Source organism: Apiospora hydei (genome assembly GCF_038363865.1).
Source record: "Apiospora hydei strain CBS 114990 chromosome Unknown utg000004l_segment0_segment0, whole genome shotgun sequence".
Classification (NCBI taxonomy): Eukaryota; Fungi; Ascomycota; class Sordariomycetes; order Amphisphaeriales; family Apiosporaceae; genus Apiospora; species Apiospora hydei.
In genome coordinates, this window is record NW_027117363.1 from 5,236,641 (window position 1) to 5,262,145 (window position 25,505).

Here is a 25,505-nt window from a genome sequence, read left to right on the forward strand (position 1 = left end):
CCTTGCCACCAGAGGGGAACAATGCGACTTGGACCGAAAACCCCATTACTTGCGGAAACGAGGCATAGAAAGCCGGATTGGCTGCTCGGATCGGACTCGATGATAACAATCGGATAGGCTCGTTTGAGTGTCGTGCAGCATTGTTGGTGCTTAGGTGTGGTTAGCCCTTTTGTTCATATATCTCGATCACGCTCCACGGGAAGAAGCCATAGGGCGTGGCTTCAGGCGTTACAGGGTTTGACATTATGCTATGATAGGAATTACAAAAATGGAACACGCAAAACCCCGAAAGACTGAATAATCATGTCCTCGGTTACAAGTAGTCATCGTTGGATGCCATTGGATGTTGTTAAGATGTCACGTCAAGAAAAGAATCAATGTACAGATTTGAGGGTCTCATATTAACTATAATAAAGCTTTCCGCACCCTGTGCAGCTCGACGCCTCCGTACTTGATAATACACGCATTTTCAAGGAAAAGGAGCTAATATCACAGGTCTAGTTCCGTCTTCCTTTTTAAAGGGGGAATTGTTTCGTAATCCGTCGTGTCCAAACGTCGTCAATCAGAACGCCAACCGCTCAACGATTTAGTTGAAGGGGTTGGTACGGGTTCCCACCATGTGAGGAAGATGGAGAGACCAATGGTCTCGAAGGCCTTGGCAGTCGCGCTGACGGCGACAGTGTCAACAGGACGCTTCTCAGAAAGGAGTTGAGTGAGGTACTGGTGACATATGTTAGTATCTAGACGCCTGGGCAAGCAAAGGTTGCAAGGGCCAGGAGAGCTTACGGTAGGGGCGGCGGTGGCCATGTAGATCAAGGCACCAAGGTAGGTGGCGCCCTTGTAGCTGAGAGTGCCGGTGGCGTTGATGAGAGCACCAACACCGTAGGACTGGAGGGCAGAGCCGACCAGAGAGGTGCCCCAGGCCACGGCGGCGGAGGAGGCCTCCTTAGACTTGACGAACTCCTCGGAAGAGTTGGCAATCTTCGCGCGGCGGTAGGTCTCGCCGAAGAGGGGGTCATCACTAATGCGAGAAACGCATGTGTTAGAGACAGGATTCTGCGCAACACCGACGATGGTGCGGAGGTGTATTGTTCACTTACCAGCCAGCTCGATACCGTGGTTGAAGACGGTGCCGAGGGCAATAGCCGAGGGCTTGACGGGGGAAGGTCTGATGAATTCCGTGTTAGTACAAAGACGAAGCGAACATGGTGAGGATGGGAGTGGTTTGTGGCGGCAATGAAGTCACCATGAGGTTGGGCAGGCCTGTTCCGTGGTGCCATCGCATCATCATAGACACGATGCCAGGAGAGCGTGGTTGAGGGCTACCTACAGTGCAGAGACATGATGATGGTTGATGTGTGGTTGGTTGGTATGGAGAGATGGTTATAGTAGTGGAATTGGTTGGTTAGATGTAAATCGTGGGAATGCGTCCAGGAAGAAGATGGGAATCAGTAGGCTTTAATAGAGGGCAGCCTGGAAAATCCCAGTCTGCTGCTAGGGGAAAAGAAAACCAAGCCTACCGGGTGTCCAAACCAAACAATGACGACACAATGGAAGGAGCCAAAGGCAGGAACGATGATGATCCGTCTTTTTTCTCCCTCTACCTAGATCTACCTGACCACGGGTGACACCACATGGAATCTACTCCATCTGCCTACCTCCTGCAGCCATTGATGCCATGGGTCAAGTAAGGAAGTACATGCTGCTGTACCCTTCATGTTACCTCACATGCTTTACAATAACACTACCTACGTAACTGCTTTCTTCTTTTCTCCCTGCTGGAGCTAGGCTACCTTGGGCGAAGAAGCTGCCGGGTGGTTCATCAGCAAGCAGCCGGGGGAGAGCATGCCCCGTCCGTCCCCCCCTGCCTCTGCCCAGAAAGCCGTATGTCTCTCTCTCCTCCGAGGGGTAAAAGCTTGCTTGGGTAGCAGTAGGAGCTTTGCGGAGGGCCTACTAGGTGCGGATCGCGATCCAATGACGGGAGCTGGAAATGGATGAGCTCACAACGGCCTGGGGAGGAGCTTTCTAAGTGGCTAGACGATGGTGACGTAATGGACCGCCAAGCTTCTGCTCGACAGACATACAGTAGGAGATACCTAGGTACCGGGAGAAACAATGCCAAGTGGGGGTGTTGGAGGAGGTAGAGAACGGGCACCGGAGGAAGAGGGCGGCTTTGCTTGGAAGGAAAAAGGTCCAGCCAAGCCCATGAGGTGGCTTCTGCTAGGTGAAGTAGGTACTTGGTATTATTTCCTCATCGATGTCCCCTTGCCTGTTCCACAGCTCTGGCTCTGGCTCCCCGCTGCCAGAAGTCTCAGACCAGCGGTTTCTCTCGAGATGGCAAATCGTTGAGCCGGCGCTCTCGTTCAGTGGTTCGCTAGGAGCATGCGCTCCTGCCGCCTATCTCTTCTGGGACTGGCATTGGCTTTTGCTTGCATTGGGGGCGTCACACACGGGCTGGTGAAGGTTTCATGAGGAGGGAGGCAGGTAACGCAGCGTGACCAGGCCTACCATCCTTCAATAGGAACACACACATACACAGAGAAGCAAAGTTGCATTCACATTCAACCCCCAACAATGCGGAATCGCATGGTCCCGGCAACACGGTCAAGTAGAGAGGATCAATTGCTATGTTGAAGAGCGCAGAGGCAGGCAGGTACCTGGTCACAGGCCGGGGCTCTTTAAGCCTCTCATATAGAAACCCCACCCAAATTCATCCATGTTACGCGCAGAGTCTCTCGGTCTCAGCACACAACATTTTCTGCGGGGAACTGGGTTTTCTGGAATCCCGGTTCTAGCCTCCCTCCACATGACGAGCTATTTCTATCTTTCTCTGGGGCCCAATGGCCGATGAGCTGCACCTCACTCGGCCATGACGAAAGACGATGGCGTAAAATTGCCTTCCCGTCTGCCATATTGATCCATTGCCAATGCCGTCTTAGGAACCAACCTTTCGAGGTGTATCGTTGCTCGGGCATTCCCTCAGCTCCCTAGGTATCCCTAGGTGCATACTGCAAACACAAAGTTATAGGCTGCCCCGCCACCCGGCCTGTGCTGTTATCTCCCCTATAACAGGACCTATGTTCAGTAGCACAGCAGGCATTTATACGCTGGGAAGAGTTCCAGCCTCGACGTTGGAGGCATTCTTGTAAAAAGTGAAATGGGCATAGGAGCCCGTACAATGTATGAATTGAACCCATTAAATAATCACTATACAATATCGCTACGTAGCTTCTTTCGTCTTCCTACTGCAGCTTCTACTTGAGAATCATCACCTCATGAAACCTGATGCTGGCCGTCTTCTCCTCCCCTTAAGGCGAGGAGGGCTCGGACGTCGGACACGTACTGCAATCCCTCGAGCAGGGGCACCAGATGCAGCAGGTCGTTATCAGTCGGATCACTGATCCAGCCTTGGATGGGGATAGCGTTATCTGGCCATGTACCCGCGTCAGTACCGAGATCCCAGACGAGGAAGAACGAGATCGGTCGGGGCTAAAGCTTACCTTGATGGAACATGTAACTCAGCGGGCTGTTATCCAGTATCATTACCTTGCTGAGGTCCGGCTCCACGGAGCTAAGGTCCTTGATGAACGCCCCGTGCCGGAATGTGCAGTGCTGCCGATAAAACCGCCCGGTGAAGAACTTCCTCTCCGATTCCAGCCAGTCGATCACCGGATCGGCGTACTCTTGTACTGACGCCGTGAAAACTACGAGATTGAACCATTTCGAGACCTTAAAAGACGCATCAGCAATCCGTGCCCGGCAACACGGCATTATGGAACCTTCTTACCTTGCGAAGAAACTCGTCGCAGTGCGGTCGCTTGTGGACATAGTACAGGATAGGATGCTGGGGCCCCAGGCTCTGCTGGCCACCCGCCCCGACATAAGTCGTGTTCAGCCGCACTTCGACCATATGCCCGGAGCCGATCCGGCCCCCTCGCGACATGCTGTGGATTAATGTCTCGTCCAGGTCTAGAATAAGCGTCTTCAGGTGCGAGGGGTCTGGGTTCTCATAAGAGACGAAGGAAGGCTGTCGTCGCGGTATCAAAGGTCGCGGAGGGGCTGGTGTTTTGGGGTATTTGGTCAGAGCCCCGACAGGGGAAGTTGGCGATTTCAGTTGGGCGGATAGATCGCCAGAGGCCGCCTCTCCGGCACTGGTTTTAGGATTGACGGATTGCGACTTCTTGTGTTTCCGTTGGCGGAGCGCGTCCTCGCTATGGAGCTTTATCCGAATTGATCTCCTCGCCGGCGCGATCTCTTCGGTCGACTTGGATCGGGCGTGCCGACTCGAGGCACGACCCTCCAGCTCGCTCCTGCTCGCTACCTCGGATTCCGACTCCGAGGACAGCCCAGAGGACGAGGATCCAGAGGATATCGGGACTTGCATCGCTGGAGATGGGCTCGTATCTCGTGACCCGCGACTGGCGCTTCGCGTACGGCGTCTTTTCTCGTCCATGAATTCCGTGTTGTCGTGTTGTTCGGCGTCGTGTGTTCTCGCATCGCCCCCGTAGAGGCCGAAGAGAGTGCGGATCTGTCGCAAAGGCGCGAAATAGCCCTGCTGGTCGTAAAAGCAAGCAATCAGGTAGACGCCGGGGGTGGCGATGGTGGACAAGATCCAGCGGATGGAATTGATGAGGTTGTTGGCAAGTCGGGCAGGCAGGACGTGCCAGGAGTAAGTCCGTACATTATTGGGATCCTTGGACATGGGTTCAGTCTTGCCCAGTAAAGGGGTCTTTTCGCCCGCGCTCGTCATAAAATCCAACATGTCGTCGTTCCCGTCGTCATAGTTTGCGCGTGCAGCGTAGTCGTCCAGCGCTGCGGCGCCGGTGGTATTGCTTGCGGTGTTGGTTGCGTTGTCTTCGGGTTGGAAGGAGTCGTCGGACGGTTGGTTGGTGTCAGATGCAGCTAAGGCGACATGCCCCAACGAGTTCGATCGCGACGGAGACGGGGTGGATTGTGGAGTGACTCGCGCCGAAATTATGTTGAGAGAGTTCATCTTCCGGCCGACGCCTCCGCAGCCATGAAGAATCGCTCAAGGTCCTTCAGCCTGGAAGGAGGGCTTATTGCAGTTGTGCTACGTACGATGAGACGAGAGGGGACAAGAAGACAAGACAATGCAATGCAGGCTATGGAGTTGGGACAAGTGTACGTGTGAGTGTGTGAGTGAGTGTGTTGTTTGCCGGTGGATATAGCGAGTACAGCAAGCAGGGGCTTCAATAGGAGAGTCGCAGTGGTCGAAGTGGAATTGACTTGCGATCAATCTGACATTGGAAAATGGAGAAGCGCAGCTAGAGTCGGGGCTGGACGTGACTTGCTTTCTTTCCTCTCTTTCCTGCCTCGGTTGGGGGGGGCGTTTGATGCAGCTGCAGGAGTGACCCAGAGCCAAAGGGATCTCCTCTAATTCGCCTTTCGATGTGATTTGATTTGATCTGGTCTGGTCTGGTAGCTGGTCATGTAAGAAGTGAGCAATGTATCTGCGGATCCTTCTAACCTCGCATCCGGCTGGGGTGTTTTTTTTTTCTTTTTTTTCTGGCGACTGTAGTGCAGGTAGCTGTAGCTGTGACCGTGACTGAAGACCGATAGTCGTTCGAACCAGCAGACTACGGCAGCTTTCTACCCTACTGCCCTACAATGATAGGCCCTGTCCGGGAATCGTTGAATCGTTCAATGTAGGCGGTTTTTCCGAAAAGAGGGATAGAGGTGAGAGAACCGAGCCCCGAAAGAGCTGGCTAGTCAGGGCCGTCAAAAACTCTACACGCTCTTACACAGGCTTGCACTATGCATTTGCACTACGTATGAATGTAGGTAGCCGACTTAGACGCCAGTGAAGGCCCCCTAAAAAGGGTGTGTCGCAAACCAAATCCAGTCAGGTAGTGCTTCTTCGTGCCCAAGCGGTCAGCTTCAGGCGCTTCAGGCATGGACTTCAGGCACTTCAGGCACACGATGGGGGGACACAGCGGCCAGCAGCTTAGCAGCGATGCGACACGAGACTGGAAATAGCGCGAACGAGCGAGTGTGCACACATGCAGAGCGGGATGGCAGTTGTTACCTGCTGCTTGCAGTCTGCCAGTCATATGCCAGCGAGGATGCCCTCCGGGATAGGCAGCGTCATGGGCAGGTCGTCAGCCTATCACGTATGCCCCAATGAGCCTCCTTCTCGGCTTTCAGAAGAACTGGGGACTTGCCCGTAGCCCGTAAAGCGTAACCCGTAACCCGTACCTAAGCCCCCTGCAAGTACCTACCTAGGTACCTACTCCGTAACCCTGGGCGCAAAACCACCCCACATACCGTCAATTCGATTCTTTCACCTTAGCACGTTCTTCATCGGCCTTCTTGAATTGTTAGTGCCGACACTTTCGATTGCATTGTGTCGATTGACTCACAATCTCGAGCGCCAGAATTTGAATTTCCTCACTTGCACACTGCATGCGCGACAGTAGACCTTACCTGCTCGCAACCCTTCTGGTCGACTGCATCTATTCAAGCGTCTTCCCAGCCCTCTCTGGAAACCAAAGAACGACCGTTCCCCCAAAAATATCCGCCCTACCTACCCCACGTCTGAATAATCATATCTTACGCTTGTTGCGCCGCGCTCCTCGCCCTGCTCCTCTCAGCAACCGCCGACTCGATTCAAACTCCAGACATTTCCTCTTTCTCCCGCCGACACATCTAGTGCATAGTAAACCTCCGTACACGCCTAAGGATGGCTCCCCCAAAGGAGGCTATGCGCCTACCTTGGACAAGTTCCTAGACACCTTGAAGAGCAGGCCTTTGGAGGCTTCCATTGAGTCTCTTGTCTCGTAAGCACTGTGCAAGTACGCCAGTTTACCTCCAGAACTGACATCTATCCGCTGGCAGTCTTCTGAAACGCCGACAGATCCAGGGCTCCGAACCATGTGCTCTTGCGACGGCACACATCTTGCTCCAGGTGGTGGTCATGGACAAATACACGGATGTCAACCAGCTACTGGCACGAATCCAGGGCGTGGCTCGGAGGTTAGTTGCCGCTCAGCCCCGCGAGCTGGTGATTGGCAACATTGTCCGTCGAGTTCTGGGTCTGATCCGAGACGAAGCCCTCGAGAACCGTAACGAGGCCGGAAGCGATGAGAGCATCTCATCTCCGGTGCGCGACGCATCCCCTCCGCCCATGAGTGCCTCGGTATCGTCTCTGAACGAAAGTGCCCCGTTAACAAAGATGGGGCGCCCCGGGCTGCTCAATGCCTTGACGAGGACACAGTCCATGTTCAACCTCTTGGCCGACCCAGATACCATACCACCGGTCTGGTCGACAGGAGCGTCGCCGGCCCCTGGATCTGGTGTGTCGACACCAATGGCCGATCCGCAGTCGACGGACGTGAAAGCCCTCCGCTCCGAGGTTATAGATGGAATCGAGGAGATCATGGACGAGATCAGACAGGTGGACGAACAGGTACAAGCGTACTCGGACATCATTATCCACCCCGGCGACTATATCTTGGTCCACCAGCCCTGCAAGACCGTCCAGAGATTCCTAACCAGATCCAAGAGGAGGTGTACAGTCTTTCTTGTGGTGGACCCGTCTGCCGAAGACCCCTACGCCTCGTTTCGAAAATCCATGGCCGCGACTGGTTCCGTTGTCGTCAACATCATGAATATCGGCCTCATGGCCTACATGTCGCGGGTCAACAAGGTTATCCTTAGCGCCCGTGCCATCATGAGCACCGGCGGTGTCCTGGTTGATGGGGGCGCATCGGTCATTGCACGAGCTGCCAGGGAACTCGGCCGCACCGTAATCGTCATAGGGGGAGTGTACAAGCTCAGCCCCGACAACCAGATAGACCAGGACACTGCGACGGAATGGGGCAATCCGTCCAAGTATGTGAATTACTCGGATGGGCGCTTGGTGCGGCAGGTAACTGTCAAAACGGCCGTTTCCGAGTATGTACCAGCCGAGTTGGTGAACACTTACATTACAAATCTGTAAGTTGAGTCCTTTTCTTGATACCCCTCTACTATAGAACCGGGGGCTGTACTAACACGTGGGATTAGTGGAGCACATTCGCGCGACCATCTGCATGCGATCGTCAACGATCATTACAAAGAGGCGGATATTGAATTCGACCTATACGGGACCATACGTAAATAACTTACTTGCCTGACCGTACGACCTCTAGCATGGCGGGATGAGGCTGGTGTAGCTCGACAAGCCGGGTGGCTTGGGTCGGGGGACGAGTGTTTCTGTTTGGCCGGAGATGGCAATCTCCAGGTGTCATGCTTTGAGCCAATCAAAGTTGGGTTGACTCACCTTCACGATGCAAAGTGCGTTGACCATCAACGGCCGCGTCAGCTGCAGCTAGATTCGCAAGCGCCTAGCAGCCGATTGGGTGGCTGAGCCAGTCAGCCCTCGGATTCTGGTGGCCTGCTGTGGCCTGCTGTAGCCTGTTCGGGACTGTTCAGGGCTGTACAGGACCCCGCGGTCGAGCTATACCGAGGTGGGCTCGAGAAATAAGCTTCGTTGATGGATCCCCCGCGTCAGTGGGCCCGCCGCCTGGGCTTAGCTCCTGTCCCGCCTTGGCTTTCTGGGCTTTCTGGTCTTAGCGGGCGGACTTGGTGATGATTGGGACGGCCAGAGAGAAGAACATTAGGCAGCCCATACGTAAGCCGCGACATCAATGCTTCCTTCCTCCCTCTCCCCCCTCCCGCTGAACGCAAGCAAAGCAATCAATAAGAATTAAAAAAAAAAAAGACGACCAAGTAACACACTACATATTGGGGCAAATCCCCCTCCTCTCCTCTACCTGCTCTGTGAACACTTCGATCTCTTGCCTCTCCTTATACAATCATATTGACACCTGCCCGCAAACACATACTTTGTTCTTTTGCCACACATCTCAGGCGTGGCAACATACAACAGCTATGCAGCCTCCTACCATGGAGCCTCGCGAGCCCCGCGACGATGATGCCCCCCCCTCCACCATACTCCGAGACAGACATCTACTCGAATGCTTCAGCCCGCTCCCCCGCCGCACCACGTAGTGCTCAAATATCCACGCAGATGATGTGTCCATAGCTGCCTCGTCATCACACAGTAATGTCATCTACACGCCGCCAGAGACACCCAGAGAATCGCATTACAATTTCTCAGGCGGGGATGACCTGGCAACCTCCACATCGGCTCAGGCATACTTTGAATCACGACCCGTGGCAAATCCCTCCGCGAACTTGGAGGTTGTCCATGTCCTCGCGTACCAGGAGCATGCCACTCCAGAGAATTTCCCCTATCCGGCATGGGCGGCCTCACATCAAACCACGGAGCAGGATTGGCACACCTTTGTCAACTATCTGATCCCGGACTATGCCCTATCCGTCAATGCCCAAGTCGTAGACCGCAAATTGCACACCGAAGGCCATGACCGGCCAACCAGCGAGACAGGTCGCGAGATCGAGGAGGCACAGGTCAACCAGATCAAGTCGTCTGCGGAGGGTGCATCGAGGGGGCGTGGTTTCGATGAGACCCTTTCCACCGTCATCGAATGGAACGACGGCTTCTTCGCCCCCGCGGAGTGGCCATACGTCTCGATCCACCATCCAGCTCCCCCAGGATTCCCGGAGGCTGGAACACTTCATTCGACTCTGTCAATGCTGCCAACCCTCTTCCCCAGGATAGATCCCCGCAGCAGCCACACCAGCAGCAAGGGAGTCCTGGCGGACTGGGCAGCTTTTTCGGACCTCCTCGTTTCAACATGGAAGCAAACAGCAACGGCCTTCGTTTTGGTCCTATCTCCATCAATGGCGACCGTGTCTCTATTGGCCGTTCGTTCCATGCTGATAGCACTGGATTACGGTGGGGTGAGCAGGCCGCCGATCAAAGTCGGGCGCCCCCTTTCGGTACTCGCGGTGGACATGGTGACGACACGGACCGGTTCAACCATGGCCATTGGCAAGATAATGGGTTTGGACGGGGACGAGGCCGAGGCCGTGGGCACCACCACGGAGGACGCAGGGACCGGTCGTCCTCATCCAGCTCAGCCTCCAGCGACGATTCGGCGTCTTCATCCGACTCTGATTCCTCCCTTGGCTCATTGCCCGACTGGGACGACCTGAGAGACTCTCAGATCCCTGTTGTAAAACAGTCCGTTTCGCTGTGGGTGCGAAACAGCGGCCACCCGTCTCCAAGGCAGAGTTTAAGCGAGTCAAGGCCGAGATCAAGGCCGCCAAGTCAGCTTCGGCGAAGGGCCCGGCCGATGCTGCCGAGAAAGACGAGGTGAAGCGCTTGCTAGCCCAGTGGAAGGAGGTTAAGAAATCGCAGAAGGCGATGCGCAAGCTTGCCAGAAAGGAGAAGAAGGCACAAAAGAAGAACCAGAAAAAGGAGCGCAGGGCGCGGAGAAACGCTGAAAGGGGCAAACACCGGCGCGGGAGGAGGGAGCGCCGCCGATCCGAGCGAGAGTGTCGTAGGGGAGAGCGGCACCCGACAGTCGAAACTCACGGGCCTGGCTTCGGCATCCCTGGGATATCAGGGGTCGTGCCGGGATTCCCCAGACCACCTCCCGCCGGCCCTCCGCACCACGGGGGCCCATCACCTCGTGGGTTACACCATCAAGGACTTCCGCACCACGGTCCTCCATACCACGTGCCCCCTCCGCATCAAGGGCCGATCCCATTTGGGTTTGGGCCTGGAAGAGCTGGTGGTCCAGGTTTCCTCGGTGGCATGGGCCTCTTTGGTAGCCCATCGGGGAGATGTGGCTCAGGTGGCCGTGGAAGCTGGGGCCCAACTCCCTGCGATGACCCGAACACGCCTTATGGTGACGAGAAAGCCAAGGAGGCCAGAGAAGAAGCAGAGACAGCCAGGAAAGAAGCCACTGAGCGAGCCCAAGAGGCTCAAGAACATGCTTCACTAGAGCGACAAGCTGCATTGGAGAGGGCTCAACAAGCCCGTGATCAAGCCGATGCGTCGCGGCAATCAGCGCTGGCTAGCGCGCAAGAAGCCAGAGCACGAGCACAGGTATCAAGGGACGTCGCCCTGGAGAATGTGCAAGCATCGCGAGACGCTGCATTGGCAAATGCCCAACAAGCCAGGGATAGAGCTCAAGTATCACGAGACACTGCGCTGAGGAATGCTCAAGTGTCGCGGGACGCGGCACTGGCTAGCGCGCAACAAGCTCGAGATAGAGCCCGGCTGTCACGGGATGCCGCCCTGGCCAATGCCCAGGCGTCCCGCGAAAGAGGCCTGAACCAGGCGCGAGAGGCGGCGCGTGGGTACGGCGGCTGGTCGTCCTTCGGCCGGGCCTTTGACGCGCGACAGAACGCCCGCGAATGGGTCCGCACCGCGCGAGAGACGGCCATGCGACATGCGTGGAGCACGACGTCGGGGGCGCAGGCGCATGCGGATGCGGCGCGCGAACACGCCCGATATACTGCCGCCGCCGCCGCCGGTGGTGCTGAACGAGGTGTGATGCCGGTTCCCGCTGCGGATGAAGACAATGCAGTTGGCGGTGACGGTGTCCAGGAAACCGGCGTTGTACACAATGACCGCCGCAGTCGCCCGGTCGAGAAGAAGTACGAGGTCATCGTCTCCCTCGAGTCGGAGCTCGAGGCCAAGATGAGCAACCTGTACCGGCTCGAGCAGACCATCCAGACGGAGGGCGTCGCCGCCGCGCAAGCCGGGAACGGGGACTCGAAGACGCAGAGCTCGACGCAGCAGGAGTACGAGAGGCTAGGGACCGATATCGACGAGATGAGCAGGAGGATCGAGGCGCTGAGGCTGGAGGCGGACGAGGAGTTTGCGCGAGAGCTGGCCGAAGACGAGGCGGCGGCAACGAGACCCTGAAAGGAAAGGGAAAGGAAAGGAAAGGAAAGGAAAGGAAAGGAAAGGAAAGGAAAGGAAAGGAAAGGAAAGGGGTAACAGCTTGAAGGGAAAGCGCCAAGGGCGGCATGGGCGTTGGACTAACGACTCTCGGCAAGGGACACTAATGACTTGATGATCACGGTTTTTAACTTACCTGTACGTTTTCCCGTATACTATACAAACCAAAAAAAGGGGGATATTCCATCCCTCAAAATATTGGGGTTTTAGATAGGGATACAATACAAAACCTATAGGAAACCAGAAATCAATGTCTCTAGTTCTTATGGCATGAAAATGTATCTGGGGTTTGCCCTGAGTGACATTGGAGGGTCGTTCGCCCTTTTCCAGCTTGCTCATGCATACGCTTAAGCTTGGATCTAATGCTTGTATCGAACCTCCCAGTCTACGCGCCTATATAATGGATATATGGTTTGGTTTCCTTTCCCAGCTATCACAATACACAGATTAAGGGATGCGAGGTTTCTTTCTTTCTTTTTTCTTTTCTTGTCATTTCTTAGTCTTTAATCATTCGTCGTCCCTGGCCAGCTGGCTGCCTTTCTAACGCATGAAACGCACAATGGTATCTAGCGGACCATTCCTTCCTTTTTGTCTATTCCCTTCCGGTGATGATGGAGTTGGACATAATTGTATATACATACCCCCTTTCGCGCATCCGAACTGAATTGGCAGTAAATAGGCTTGCCCTCTTGCTCCCCATTTGAAAGCAACGATGATGGCCGAGTTCCACTCGTTCCTCCTTTGTATAGCCAGCAGACCGGCCGATCGACCGACACACTGGCCGTGTGCAGTTCGATAGGTCCAACACGCACGCGGGTGCTCTCTAGCGATGGACTTGACAATTCAAACATGCGCCCTACGAATGTTTGCTCTCGTCCTTCTCGACCAGACCCGCGACACCCAGCGGCCGGCCGACCTTGACCTTGCGCTTTGTCTCCTTGGGCCGCGAGGGGATCTGCTTGCCCTCGTCGCCGGCCTTGCCCACGTCGCCGACGGGCTCGCCCTCGTCTTCGGCCTCGGAGGCGTCGTCCGAGTCGTTGCCGCCGGCAAAGGCGGCGACCTGCTCCTTGATGGACGAGAGGTCCAGCTTCATGCAGTGGGCGTCCTCGCCGTCGGCGTAGTACTTCTCCTCAATCTTCTCGCGGTCGAAGCCGAGCGTCTTGGAGTAGAGGTGGATGGCGGCCTGGTTGGAGACGCGCACGTGCAGGGAGACGTATTGGGCGCCGAAGGTCTCGACCATAGCTAATTCTGGATTTGTGGCCGCCTTGTCAGCCAAAGGTCTTGTTGCTGGGTACTACTTTTCCCAGATGCGTCCTGCTTTTATGGCTTGTGTATTACTGAAGAGAAGAAGAAGGGTCAAACGTACGACTTTGCCTCATGAGCTTCTCGGCGATGCCCAGCTTGCGGTGAGTGCGCATGACGGAGAGACTGGTGATGTGGCCGTGCTGGATGCCGTCGGTGGGCTCCTCCTCCATCTTGGCCAAGACATAACCGACAATCTTGGGGTAGTCGTAGGGGTCTTCTTGGGGCGCGAGACGTCGACGGCGACGTAGGACAGCTGGGGCCAGGACAGGGCGTGGTAGAGATAGTACTTCATGAAGTAGTTCTCGGGCAGGTTCTCGAGATTGGCATGCTGGATCAGCGGCAGGTCGCTGGACCTCAGCAGGCGGATATCCATGTTGTCGGCGGTTGTGTGGGCGTCTGGGGGGGCGACTCGGGGTCGGAGGGGAGGGACACAGAGAGAGAAAGGCGATGACGGAGTAGTTTGGTTTGGTTTGGTTGTATTGTATTGTATTGTATTGTATTGTATTGTATTGTATTGTATTGTAGTAAAGTCTTCAAGTCGGTGGTAATGTGGGATGGGTTCAATTGTGGTCGGATGGTGGGGTTGAAGGTTGCTGGCTGGCGGTCCACTTAAACCCAAGCAAGCCATCACTTTCCAGGGAGCTACAGCTACAGTGCAGTGCAGTACGTATGCTTGGCGAGAGCTATAGCAGTCTTCCAGATGTCTTTTTCTTTTTCTTTTCCTTTTCCTTCTCCTATAGCAACGCAGGGCGGTAGATTTCAATGATTCATCTATGGGAACTGTATTTTCTTCTTCTTCAATGCCATATCATGTCTATTCCCTGATGCCATGTGAGCAACTCGTATTGCAATCGCTCCAACGATCCGTTTTGCGTCGCTACCTACAAGCACAACATACCTGCGAAACCCACGACATGTATCCCTCCAATTTTCTTGTAACGCTCCATTCTTGCTTCATCTCCTGTGTGTCTTTACATAGAAATGGTGCAGACAAAGCGACCAACATTTGATGATTTGCTTGGACCCTTCCGTGGCCAAGCTCTATTCATCTAACCTAGACTATTCCACCCAACGCCGAGCCCAACGATCGACACCCTCTAATCCGTCTTCGGCGCTGTTGATTCAGGAACAGTGCTTGCGCTGGTCGTTAAGGGGCCCTCCTTGTCCAGCACCTTCTCACGGATAGGCAGGTTCTTCACCGTGCCGTCCATCGCCGGCTTCTCGGGCTTGCCTCCGGCCTCGGCCGCCTTCTTCTCCGCCTTTCGCGCCTTCTTGCGCTCCTTATCCTCCTGCTTCTTCTTCTTAGCAGCCTCCTCGGCCGCCCGCGTCGCCTGGGTTCCCCCGAACTTTTCCCTCCACTCAGCCACCTTCTTGTCATCTATCCTTGAGAAGAGGTAGGCGGCCTTGGCAATCTGGTGTCCAGGCTTGATGGCCTCCGTGTCAAACGTGTTAGGGATCGACGCAAGAGGCGCGTTCAGCTGCTCCATCAGAGAAGTCGAGGTCGAAGGCATGTACGGCGATGCGATGGAAGCAAGAAGGCTGCAGAGGTTCAGAGCCAACCCAATGACCGTCTTGGTACGCTCGGGGTTGTCGTTCAGAGCAGCGTTGTCCAAGCGGTATTGGAGCAGGTTGTTGCCCTTGGAGCTGATCTCCAGCACCTTCTTAATGCCAGACCTCAGGTGCACCTCCTCCATGAGATCATTGTACTCCTTGAGAGCCCCGTTGACCTCGGCAATCCATGCCGGGAAGTCAAAGCTCTCATCCGTGTAGGAGGCAGAGAACTCGGGAACCTTGCCCTCGAATTTGGCGTTGACAAACTTGATCACACGGTTGCAGAAGTTGCCAAAGTTGGCCAGCAGCTCGTTGTTGTTGGCGGCAACAAAGTCGGCCCACATGAACTGCGTGTCGCCCGTCTCGGGTCGGCTGGCCAGCAGGTAGTATCGCCACACCGAGGGGGAATGCCCGTCTCCTTGGCCTGGTCTCCAAACACGCCCACGCCTCGCGACTTGGAGAACTTGGTGTTCTCGTAGTTGAGGTACTCGCATGTCGAGATGGTGTTGAGCTGAGTCCATTTGTCGGCCGTACCTATTTGCGAACCGGGGAAAATGACGGTGTGGAAGGGAACGTTGTCCTTGCCCATGAACTGGTAGAGCTTGACGTCCTCGGGGTTGCGCCACCACTGCTCCCACTCGTCCGTGTAGTTGGCCGTGATGCTGGGGTAGCCGATGCAGGCGTCGAACCACACGTACATGACCTTGTTCTCGAAGCCCTTGAGCGGTACAGGCACACCCCACTTGAGATCTCTGGTGATACTTCGGCCCTCCAGACCTCTCTCCAGCCACGACTTGGTGATGGCGATACCATTGGAAGACCACTTGCCCTCGGTGCTCGACTTCTCCACCCACTTGACGATCTCGGGCGACAGCTTGTCGAGGCGCAAGAAGATGTGAGTGGTGTCCTTGGGGACCGGGGTGGTGTTGTCGACCTTGCACTTAGGGTTGATCAACTCCAGGGGATCGAGCAGCTGGCCGCACTTGTCGCATTGGTCACCACGGGCGTCGTCGTACTGGCACTTGGGGCAGGTTCCCTCGACGAAGCGGTCGGCCAAGAAGGCCTTGTGGTCGGGGTGCTCGCAGTAGGGCTGGGTAGTAGTGCGCTCCTCGAGGTAGCCGTTCTTGTGGAGCTTCAGGAAGATGTCCTGGACGATCTCGGTCTGCTTGGGGGTGGTGGTGCGGCCAAAGTAGTCGAAGCCGAGCTCGAACCACTCGTAGATCTCCTTGTGCTTGGCGTGGAACTCATCGCACAGCTGCTGGGGAGTCTGCTTGGTCTCGAGGGCCTTGGTCTCGGTGGCGGTGCCGTACTCGTCGGTACCGCAGATGAACAGGGTCGGGCGATTCCTCAGCTTGCTATATCTAGAGAAGACATCGGCGCTGAGCAGCGAACCGATGATGTTGCCGAGATGGGGCACATTGTTCACGTAGGGCAATGCGCTGGTGATGAGGATGTTTTCCTTTCCCTTCTCGGGGAGAATGACGTTGGGGGCCGCCATGTTCGTAGTCGCTTTTTATTGCGTATGACCACACTCAGGTAGACGTGCGTACGTAGTAGAGGCAGTCAGTCAGTCAATCAACGGATGGCGGGGTATATCGCAGTCAGTGAGCCTGTGTGGGAGAAGTGGGTTCCCTTGTTCCCTGGCAGCAGCTCTGGGTCGTACTTGTAAAAAGATTGAGAAGGAGCGAGAGGCGCAACAAAGGGATTGGCAGTATATGACCAACTAGCGTCTGCTGTCTGACTCACAAACGAGCGATCCTCGGGACTGTTCCTGTTTTGTATTGCCTACAAGAAAAGAAAGAAGAAAAGATAAGTCGGGCGAGTAATTGGGCCAGTGTCAGTCTCGGGGCTGGTGGCTATCTGAGCGGGCGGGCGAGTTTATGGCGGGGTGGGCAGCAAAAGACATGCCCCTCCATTCAATCACAAATAGATCGGCGCGTGTACCAGCGTACCAGGTACCGGCTATCCGGCCAGCCAATTGGCCCGTTCAGTCTTCGGGCCTGAATAAGTCGCTGCGAGAATCCGTCGTAATTCCCGGATTTCACTATTCTCAGATACTTTCACTATTCTCAGATACTTTCACTCTACTTGGTATATATCAGACTCGGAAAATCCCGGAAATCTACTTCGCGCAATAGTTGGAACACGTAGTGAGAGAAACCATGGCTTCGGATCCCTTTGACGACGTCCTGAACCTCGAGGACCAATACTACGACCAGGGGTACAAGCTAGGATATGACGACGGCTTCCAGGCCGGCAAGATCGAGGGTCGCTCAGTCGGCCTGAAGAAGGGCTATGAGAAGTTCATGGAAGCCGGCCGGCTGCAGAGCAAAGCCGTCATCTGGGCCAACCGCATCCCCAACATGCAAAAGGCTGCTCAAACCAAGGGAAATGCTGCAGCGAATAAGGCCGCGCTGTCTCAGCAGTCACCAGGGGGCGCTCAGAGTCAGGACCTTGATAGCAGCAGCATGACACACCTCCCGTCCATCAGCAGCAGCAATGCGAGACTGGAGAAGAACATCACGTCGCTCTACGCCCTGGTCGAGCCTGGCACCCTGTCTACCGAGAACACGGACGAAGCCGTCAATGACTTCGATGACCGCTTCAAGAGGGCCCAGGGAAAACTGAAGATTGTTGAAAGGGGGGTCGGCGAGGAGAGCGAGAAAGCCAGTACGGAAAAGGGTGCTGCTGGGCCAGCGCGGAACGAGATATGAAGGGAACCCGATTCGTCAAATTCGAGATCTTACACGAAACCACATGCTCATAGTATGCAGACGTTACTCTATTCTTGAAGTAAGCGCTGTTGAACATATTGACCATACCATCCAGCGACGTCACGTTTCCATTGCCTTTTAAGGCAGGAAGTTGCCAATCCGGGCGACAGTGACTCTGGTTGTCACGGGCCAAAACAACTCCCCTCCATGCACAGGTGGAAGCGGTACAGTATCATGGATGCTGGAAAACAGAAGCGCAAGGGCTCGCGGCCACGGCTTAGAATTGCGGCATATACTGGACATGGAAAGCACTAGGGAACGAAAGTGCGGCCATCTCGGTCAAGCAAGGGTTTAGACCACAATGAAAATCTATACCATCTTCTGCTAGGTTATGTACACTGTCTTTGTCTTCGTTTGACCATCTTGTCGCTCGCCCTTTCCCATTCGTCTATTTGAACGTCCGGCAGGGGTATCTGTGCCATGTTAGTAAACTCTCCCTCGTAGTCATCGGAGAGCGAGGAGGGAAATGGGGGAAACATACCCATCACCGTAAGACTGGTCCTCGAGCAGCTCGTACTCCTTGACCTCCCAAGCACCACTGTTATCAGCCTTGAGCGCCTGCCCGCTCGGCATAGGCGGCAGCCCATTGACGAACAGGTCCGCCGCGGCGGTCGCGACGCCCTGCTTGCCCTTCTGCTCGAAGAACTCGGCGAGCCCCTGCTGCTGCCCCTGCTCCTTGGCGACCGCGAGGGCCTTCTCGCCGGCCTCGCCGATCAGCTCCTGCTTGGGGGCCGCGGCGGAGCCCACGCCCAGCAGCGCCACGGCGTCGCCCTGGTTGACGAACGACAGCCGCGGGTACGCGCGCCGCGAGTCCCGCTTCCAGTACGGGTTGTCGGCGATGTCGCCCGCGGGGATAGTGACGGGGTCGTCGTACAGCATCGGGTCCGTGCCGCCGGGGGTCGGCCAGCGGTACGTCGGGTTCAGGGGAACACCGCTGCTGCGGTTGGGGTCGATGGCAAAGGCGCGGCGGACGCGCTGCCAGACACCGGTCGGCTCGAGAGTGTATTTCTAGAATCGGGGGATCTACATGTTAGAATAAGGACGTCGGCACGAAGGAGGACGTCGGCATGGGGCTGGCGTCAATTGGGCAGCGCAAAGGGGGCGACGGTGGGCGACTCGTACCTGGCTGATGCTCACTGCGCCTCCGGCAGCTTTGGCTACTGCTTTGGAGGCCATGGTGGCTGATGTGACGCGGCAATTGCTTGTTGGTGATTGAGTTGCTCGTCTTGATGTTGAGCTTGGTTGGAGGTTCAAAGCAGGCCGAGCTCCGGTAGATGAACCGAGAATTTGCCGATCCACCTTAGAAGTGAATAAATAACCCGAACGTCCTTCCAACTGTTGGACTAACAAACTCACCACGGCCGATCTTCTGTGTCACATGGTAATTGGTTTATGCGATATTGCAATGTCAATCTACTGAAGTTGAAATCCGACATTATTGTATGAGTCTGGCTTCCAATCAGTTTTCTTGATCACATTATGGCTCGACGCCGGAACTCCTGTATGCACACTGCAGGACGAAACACTGGCCAAGCATGCACATTATATCCAGTTACTAGGTTCTGCTACAACAACAATTGCCTCCATGGACTGGTTGGATTGTTTCATTTGAATTGAGAGCGGTTTAGTAATGCTTGGTTTAGCAGAGCATGGATGATACAAGACACTTTGGTGACTAATAGCACATATTATTCGTATCGTAACCCGAAGGGAAGAATCGGGGGCCACCACTCCCTATAATACATTGCCAAAGACTCTTTCGCTTCGTCTAACTGGCAGATCTCTCGTTTAATTTCAGCACTTTAGGCCTTTCCTACCGAGAGCAGGAACTGGCCACCATTCTTGCCGCTTCCACTGGGCAGGTAGGCAACATTGGGGTTCGTCGCAAGCGTCTGTGCAATCTCTCTGCTGGCTTCGATCCTTCGAAGCTGGAGCAGACCGTCACCGGCCTTGGCAATGGCCTTGCTAATGGTCTCGGCACTCTCGGCTTCACCCTCGGCGCGGATGACGTTGGCTTGACGCTCCTGCTCGGCCTTCTCGACGATGAAGCGCGCGCGCTCGGCATCCTGCTGAGCGATCTGCTTCTGCTCGACGGCCTTGGTGAACTCCTTTCCGAAGGTCATGTGGGTAATAGAGACATCCTCGAGTGCAATGTTGAACTCGGATGCGCGCTTCATCAGATCTGACCGGATGCGGTTGGAAACAGCTTCACGCTGCGTAATAAGCTCTGCGGCGTCGAACTGGGCGACAATAGACTTCAGGACTTCGTTACCGATGGAGGGCAATACTCTCTCATCGTAATCTGTACCAAGATTCTGTTATGTCATGTTAGCCGTTGAAGCTGTGGTAGACGGCGAGGCCCTAGCCAGCGAGCGCATGAAGCGCAGCTGCTTCTCTTCAAGAAGCCGGCTTACCTGGTAGATCTTAGGCAGCGACTTGACTTCTGGTCGGTGCAACACTCTCAGCGTCAGGCTGACCATCTGCAAATCCTTGCTACCCGTCGTCGTGGCGATGTTGCGCGGCTTGGTCCGGACGTCGAAGTGGATGGACCGTTGTAACCAGGGAACCAGGAAATGTGTGCCCTCGCTGATGACCTCCTCCTTCACACCCTTTAATCTGTCGAAGATGACAGCTCTGGTTCCTCCACGGACATCGTACATGGACTGCTGGGCCAGGGCGGCGGCACCAAAGACCGGAAGGCCGAGGCGGTAGACGGCGCTGAGAATACGGGCCTCCATTCTGAAGAGTCGACTGTTGTTTGCGGTTTCGGCTCAGAGGACACGGTCGTTGGCCTTTTTTCCTTTTTACAGCTGCCGCCGAATTCTCAAAACGAAGCTGGGGAATTGAAGCTGGAGCTCTTTCGATGATGGGTGGATTGCCCGCCGATGGGGCCACTGCTTCTGCTTCTAAGCTGGAGCTGCCAGCCCGCTAACCTTGTTTAGGCATGGCGTAGCGGAAGAATCCAAAAAGCTCGGGCGTTTGCTGACTAAGGTTGCCATTCTTCTCTTTCTTCTCTCTCACAAAACGGACAGAGCCGGAACAACCTTTGACTCCCTCCCTAAAAGAGTCTAACCCTTTTCGGATAGATTCAAGCTCTCTCGGATTCGCGCCTTGCCTGGACTTTTGACGTCGCAAAACCTCCTGCTTCCCACGACACCCTGCACATCTCAATTGATACCCCCAGCACGTCAATTGACCCAATCTCGACAAGATGAGACCTACTCAGATGCTCCAGGCTGGCGGTGGCGACGCCCCGCTCGGCAAGTACGGAAAGTCAGTGATGCCCTCTCCCCAAAGACAGACAGCTGAGGCTTTTTGCTTCGGCAATATCACACAGCCCATGGCGACAACATCCATGCCCAACCGACGTAGGCTAACCTCACTTCTATAGGTACCTCGGTGGCTGGGGCAACTTCGGTAAGTGACGGTCCATGAACGATACGCTTCGATGCTCGCCCACCCAACTGCCACGATGCTCCATCTGCCCGAACCCGATTTTCTTTTTCTTCGAAATGATGGCGGAGACAACGGGGAGCGTCGACAGATGCCATTGTACCGGGACAGACGACAGAATTGCACGAATGCCTGGATACGGAATTGCTGACGGTATGGCATCCAACAGGCGGATCCAAGCAGCGCGGCATCATCACCTACGGCCTGAGCGCCAACCGACAGAACCCCCTGGCCGGTGCCGCCCACGCCGCCATCTTCAACAGCTGGCGCCGATTCCGCGGCCAGGTCCTCTACGTCGCCCCCCTATGATCTTCTTTTACTACGTCATGGACTGGGCCATCGAGAGGTACGGACGAACACAACCTCCCCCTACATTGAATTGGAACGAACATGTGACAACTAACACGGAAATGCAGAAACCACTACCTCAACTCCAAGCACGGCCGCCACGAGTTGGGCGATGCCGAGTAAGCTTCGTAACGTACACTATAAGCTTATTAGAGACAAAGGAGAGAAACGAGGAAGAAAGGACGCTGTGTGGATGTATAGATCAACACGTGTATACCATTAGACTGGGGTCCCTTCATAGGATACCAAAAAACAAGACTCGTTCAGTTTAACAACCCAATCCTCTATTTGTTCCTTGCATAGACATCCAAGCTGGATTCCGTGATACTGATGGGTTTGTTGAGCCGTGTACTGTAGTTCGGGATATATACTACGGCGGTCTCAGAACCGCATAGATGAGTTGAGTACATTGAATTCCTGTTGTATTTGGACGGGCATAACAGCACTGTCAGACATCAGGGCCGATAAAGGGGTTTAAGTTGTTGATCAGTTCTTGGTGCCAAATGACGTCTCAGCCGGAAGCTATCTGTGGTATTACATGATTCCGAAGATATTTTTACGCAAGCCATTAACGCCGTAGAATGCACTCTCTTCCTCCCCCACCTTCCCTGTCGTCATAACCCAGGCTCAATCTCACAAGATAATGCTGTCCGCCTGCTCCAGCCACAAATTGGCCAGGTCCTTTGTCAGGCCGAGCCGGATGACCTTCAGAATATCCGCTGACGAGCTCGACGCCAGCACCTCCGTCCTCCAGTCCCAGCTTCTCTTGATGGGCCCCTTGAGCACGCCGCTGTTGCGTATCGACTTGTGCAGCTGGGATGCCATCATCGAGCTGCCGGTCATGACGAAGCTACCGCCCAAAGACGCGTGCGACATCTTCATCAGATCGCCCGGTGTGGATCCCTTTCCTTGACCCGAGGATAAGACAATCTGGAAAAACGCATCCGCCGCTTCGTATACCCTCGAGCCGACCGTCTCGATGTCCTCGACAGCTTTGAGAAGGGTGTCGATCTGCTCCAGAGTGATCACCGTGGGGTTTTGGTTGACGAATATGGATGCTTCACCAAGCAAAGCAAGGATGAAATCCTCACTGACAACAGCATCGCGCGTATCGTCGTACAGACCACCGCGGATGTTGTCGTCGGCACTGGCAACGACAAAGACCAAAGCGGTTGCTGCTTGTTGGCGGCGTGCCAGGGAGACGGAGGTGCTCTTGCCGTTGCCGTCCCGCAATTCGTAGAATTTCCGTAAGGTGGCGTATCCGCTAAGCATCTTGCCCAACAACTCGGCTGCCTCCAAGTCTTGCTTGGCAAATTGCTCTAGAGTCGTGGTGCGTTCCTGGAGAAGACTCTTGAGTCTGGCGTCCAACTCACTATCCGGGGGTAGATCGTGGACTCGGCAAGGGGAAATCGACATGAGCCCGTTAAGCACATCTCGAATCTTCCCGGGGCGATGGGCCAGGGCGTAGTACCAAAGCATCTCTCCGAAACGGAAGGTCTCTTTCTTGAGCACATCGCCATATTTCTAATCTTTGTTAGTCCAATTCCTTTGGTCAAGAAACATATGGGCAGACTTACCTCGGCTGTGTCTTCGGCGAAATTGATCATACCGAGATCATTCAGGAGCGCCCATATCTTATCCACCGTCTCGTGGCTGTCGGGCTGGATTTTCTCAAGAATGTCGTGCAACAGGTCGTTTACCAAATCCTCCGAACGTTCGGGGGGAGTCCATTCGGCCAACGATTTGTACGGCCATTTCCCACCCATCGCGAGTGACGCGGGCCACCACGCCGCCTCTCTTTTTGACCGAGCCCGTAAGCTGCTTGATGTCATTAAGACCTCGCGCGTACGAAACTAGTGTGGAGTCCTTCACGCCATCTTGGTTTCCGGATATGCCCTGGTTCATGCCAAGTACTTCAAGATCATCTGCATCGAAATTATCCATGGAGATGAGGTTCTGAGGTTCAGGCGGAGGTAACCAGCGACCTAGCGAAGCGACCTCGGCAACAGAAGATGCGATGGGCAGAGACCACGAGCTCAGAAATCCGACAACGCCATCGATGTTGCCTTCGAAGACGCTGGAAATGCATACTTCGACGGAGTCGAGTCCGTTAAAATGGAAGTCTGACTCCATGGCTGCATGGAAACATTGTGCCAACCGGACCAATGCATCATCCTTCATCGAGGGCTCGCCCATGATAGACTGAGATCGCGACAAACCCAATCTTCGGTTGTGATGGCCATCGTCCCACCAGCCGAAAAGACCGATTGTTGCTTCACACCAGTCTTGAGCTCCTGCCGTGATGGCCTCAACGTCTCCCACTAAGATGGAGTAAAGTGACTGGAGAGACTCGTAAACATCCCACGGCAAGCGACTCTGGGCCTTTCTGGCGAGTCTTGCCATAGCGCCATGCCCGTCTTCGGACTCACCAAAGTCGGAGCCAGCAAAACGGCGCGCAGCGGGCGGAGGCTGGTCCTTGCCCTCGGCGAACTGGACAAGGCTCTCCTTTGCTGCCGTCGCCTTCAGGCGGAACAAAGTCCAATTGCTCTCTTGGATGTCCCAGTTGGAATCGGCAACGGCCGGGCATAGCTCCATAATGTGGCAGGCATCTTCAATGACCTTCTCGATATTTCTCAGTGGTTGACCAGTATAGGCAGGTTCTCCGCGGGACCCTTTTCTGACTTGGTTCCACCCCGCATTGCGAAGCAACTTGATGGCGGCTGTGACGTCGCCACGAATCAAGGACATGTAGATAGCTTGCCAAAAGAGACCATGTGATGCTGGACTTGGCCGGTGGGCAAGGATGCTGTCCACTTGGCCATCGCTAGGGTTGTGGTACTCCTGCTGCCACTCGAAGAGAGTCTGGGGCAACGTCACTGGCTGGAAGTTTCCAAACTGATCCTCTTCGGGGGTGCATGGTGAATACGAAAGACCATGGCAGCTATAAACGCGGCTTTTTCGAATGCAGTCGAGTTAGGCCCAGGGCCGATAGTCGCGCCATGCTCTTCGTTGCTCTTGGGCAGGAACTTGGCGTGGGGCTCCCATACATCGCGGACCAGGTAATCCGCTGCTCCGGCCAGAGTCATGTCCAGCTTGTCGGTATCATCTTCGGCACCTACTCCTTCGTCGTACAGGCGTGCAATAACCTCTTCGGTCTGGAGGATAAGACTATGAGGTTCGGATACCCGGGCATGACCAAGCTGGGTGAAGAGATCTTTGGCGACCGCCGAGTATTTGGAGTCCCTGCGCCGGCCGAATAGGGATCGCATTGACGAGGCACGGAAGATATCGCCGGCCTCCTTCTGCATTCGTTTGTTGGCGGCGGGCGTGCCCATCAAGAGGTCCATGGTGTCTCCGCCCCCCAGGAAATTGCCGCTGTAGTCGGTGGCCTCCATCTCCCGCACCAAATCGTCTTCAATGTCGTAGTCACCTTCATCCTCAACCATCGCGTCAATGTCGTCTTCTCCTTCGGCATCCTCTTCATCGTCGTCGAACTCTTCGTCTTCTTGTGCGCCCATAATGTCGTCGTCGTCGTCATCCTCATCGTCGTCGTCATCGGAGTCGAAATGCATACCGTAAGTGCCCGGTTGCGAAGCAGGCGCCGCATTGTCGGCGCCTTCGTCAGAATCTTCTAGGTCGTCGAGGACGGAATAGGAATGCTTCCCGAGCCCGGAGGGTTGCCGGCTAGTCGTGCTGCCTCGGAGGGAGCTGCCAAGGGGAACATTGGGCGTCCTACGCGATTTGGATGCGCCACCGATATTTGGTCTTCCGAAGTTGGGAGCCTTGATCTTGCCTGCCATGGCGCCAATAGAACTTGTTAGATAGGACGGCGAGGGTTCACCCATGGGCGTAAAAGAAGGGGCCGGAGATGGCTGTGCCTGGCCAGCCGGGGTGGTAGATGGGTGCTCGCCATTGTAGTGTGATTGCTTCCGCTCTGGAGTGGCAGGTGAGCTGACTTCGGGCAGTCGGTACGACATGGCGATGGATTATTAGGTACGATGTTTTGATCAACAGGCCGGGCGGGACACCAGTAAAAGAAGTTTCGGTGATGTGCTGCGGTGGCGCATAGGAAAGAAAGGGAGGGATGCGCTGGGATCAGAATGGTGACTACGGCCACCTCAGCTGCGTGGTTGCGTTGCGCCGAAAGATCAGCGTTGGGACAAATTTATTTACTAGAGTCGCGAGACTGGGCCGCATCAAAATGCTTGATTGAAGCTCGACGCGGTTGGTCTAGT

At 55.2% G+C, this 25,505-nt stretch overlaps 11 protein-coding genes across 11 annotated transcripts; 4 read left to right on the forward strand and 7 right to left on the reverse strand.

The window, feature by feature from the left end:
• Positions 1 to 558: 558 nt before the first annotated feature.
• PG997_004171 (uncharacterized protein) lies at positions 559 to 1,343 on the reverse strand (the record flags this gene model as incomplete). Its single annotated transcript, XM_066808486.1, has 5 exons — positions 559 to 720; positions 787 to 1,021; positions 1,097 to 1,168; positions 1,206 to 1,263; positions 1,331 to 1,343. 5 exons carry the CDS (start codon positions 1,341 to 1,343, stop codon positions 559 to 561), a joined length of 540 nt encoding a protein of 179 aa, XP_066672104.1.
• Positions 1,344 to 3,273: 1,930 nt separating this feature from the next.
• Positions 3,274 to 4,993, reverse strand: PG997_004172 (dullard-like phosphatase; the record flags this gene model as incomplete). Its single annotated transcript, XM_066808487.1, has 3 exons — positions 3,274 to 3,428; positions 3,501 to 3,729; positions 3,788 to 4,993. The coding sequence occupies 3 exons, from the start codon at positions 4,991 to 4,993 to the stop codon at positions 3,274 to 3,276; spliced, it is 1,590 nt and encodes a 529-aa protein (XP_066672105.1).
• Positions 4,994 to 6,678: 1,685 nt separating this feature from the next.
• Positions 6,679 to 8,122, forward strand: PG997_004173 (uncharacterized protein; the record flags this gene model as incomplete). Its single annotated transcript, XM_066808488.1, has 3 exons — positions 6,679 to 6,797; positions 6,856 to 7,956; positions 8,026 to 8,122. Coding segments are annotated over 3 exons (1,317 nt in total), but the record flags the coding sequence as incomplete, so codon positions are not given.
• Positions 8,123 to 8,932: 810 nt separating this feature from the next.
• Positions 8,933 to 11,803, forward strand: PG997_004174 (uncharacterized protein; the record flags this gene model as incomplete). Its single annotated transcript, XM_066808489.1, is given in 4 exon segments — positions 8,933 to 9,036; positions 9,066 to 9,988; positions 10,006 to 10,124; positions 10,136 to 11,803. 4 exon segments carry the CDS (start codon positions 8,933 to 8,935, stop codon positions 11,801 to 11,803), a joined length of 2,814 nt encoding a protein of 937 aa, XP_066672107.1.
• Positions 11,804 to 12,695: 892 nt separating this feature from the next.
• PG997_004175 (N-alpha-acetyltransferase 10) lies at positions 12,696 to 14,091 on the reverse strand (the record flags this gene model as incomplete). Its single annotated transcript, XM_066808490.1, has 3 exons — positions 12,696 to 13,081; positions 13,206 to 13,472; positions 14,043 to 14,091. The coding sequence occupies 3 exons, from the start codon at positions 14,089 to 14,091 to the stop codon at positions 12,696 to 12,698; spliced, it is 702 nt and encodes a 233-aa protein (XP_066672108.1).
• A 150-nt stretch (positions 14,092 to 14,241) lies between these two features.
• PG997_004176 (uncharacterized protein) lies at positions 14,242 to 16,193 on the reverse strand (the record flags this gene model as incomplete). The annotated part of the gene is made up of 2 exons (XM_066808491.1): positions 14,242 to 15,067; positions 15,094 to 16,193. The coding sequence occupies 2 exons, from the start codon at positions 16,191 to 16,193 to the stop codon at positions 14,242 to 14,244; spliced, it is 1,926 nt and encodes a 641-aa protein (XP_066672109.1).
• Positions 16,194 to 16,857: 664 nt separating this feature from the next.
• PG997_004177 (uncharacterized protein) lies at positions 16,858 to 17,409 on the forward strand (the record flags this gene model as incomplete). Its single annotated transcript, XM_066808492.1, has 1 exon — positions 16,858 to 17,409. The coding sequence occupies one exon, from the start codon at positions 16,858 to 16,860 to the stop codon at positions 17,407 to 17,409; it is 552 nt and encodes a 183-aa protein (XP_066672110.1).
• Positions 17,410 to 17,857: 448 nt separating this feature from the next.
• On the reverse strand, positions 17,858 to 18,645 carry PG997_004178 (uncharacterized protein; the record flags this gene model as incomplete). Its single annotated transcript, XM_066808493.1, has 3 exons — positions 17,858 to 17,882; positions 17,951 to 18,477; positions 18,592 to 18,645. The coding sequence occupies 3 exons, from the start codon at positions 18,643 to 18,645 to the stop codon at positions 17,858 to 17,860; spliced, it is 606 nt and encodes a 201-aa protein (XP_066672111.1).
• A 626-nt stretch (positions 18,646 to 19,271) lies between these two features.
• PG997_004179 (Prohibitin) lies at positions 19,272 to 20,207 on the reverse strand (the record flags this gene model as incomplete). Its single annotated transcript, XM_066808494.1, has 2 exons — positions 19,272 to 19,784; positions 19,884 to 20,207. The coding sequence occupies 2 exons, from the start codon at positions 20,205 to 20,207 to the stop codon at positions 19,272 to 19,274; spliced, it is 837 nt and encodes a 278-aa protein (XP_066672112.1).
• A 473-nt stretch (positions 20,208 to 20,680) lies between these two features.
• Positions 20,681 to 21,231, forward strand: PG997_004180 (uncharacterized protein; the record flags this gene model as incomplete). The annotated part of the gene is made up of 3 exons (XM_066808495.1): positions 20,681 to 20,742; positions 20,861 to 20,886; positions 21,014 to 21,231. The coding sequence occupies 3 exons, from the start codon at positions 20,681 to 20,683 to the stop codon at positions 21,229 to 21,231; spliced, it is 306 nt and encodes a 101-aa protein (XP_066672113.1).
• Positions 21,232 to 21,903: 672 nt separating this feature from the next.
• On the reverse strand, positions 21,904 to 25,247 carry PG997_004181 (nuclear pore complex subunit Nup85; the record flags this gene model as incomplete). The annotated part of the gene is made up of 4 exons (XM_066808496.1): positions 21,904 to 22,794; positions 22,848 to 22,976; positions 23,011 to 24,173; positions 24,197 to 25,247. The coding sequence occupies 4 exons, from the start codon at positions 25,245 to 25,247 to the stop codon at positions 21,904 to 21,906; spliced, it is 3,234 nt and encodes a 1,077-aa protein (XP_066672114.1).
• Positions 25,248 to 25,505: the final 258 nt, after the last annotated feature.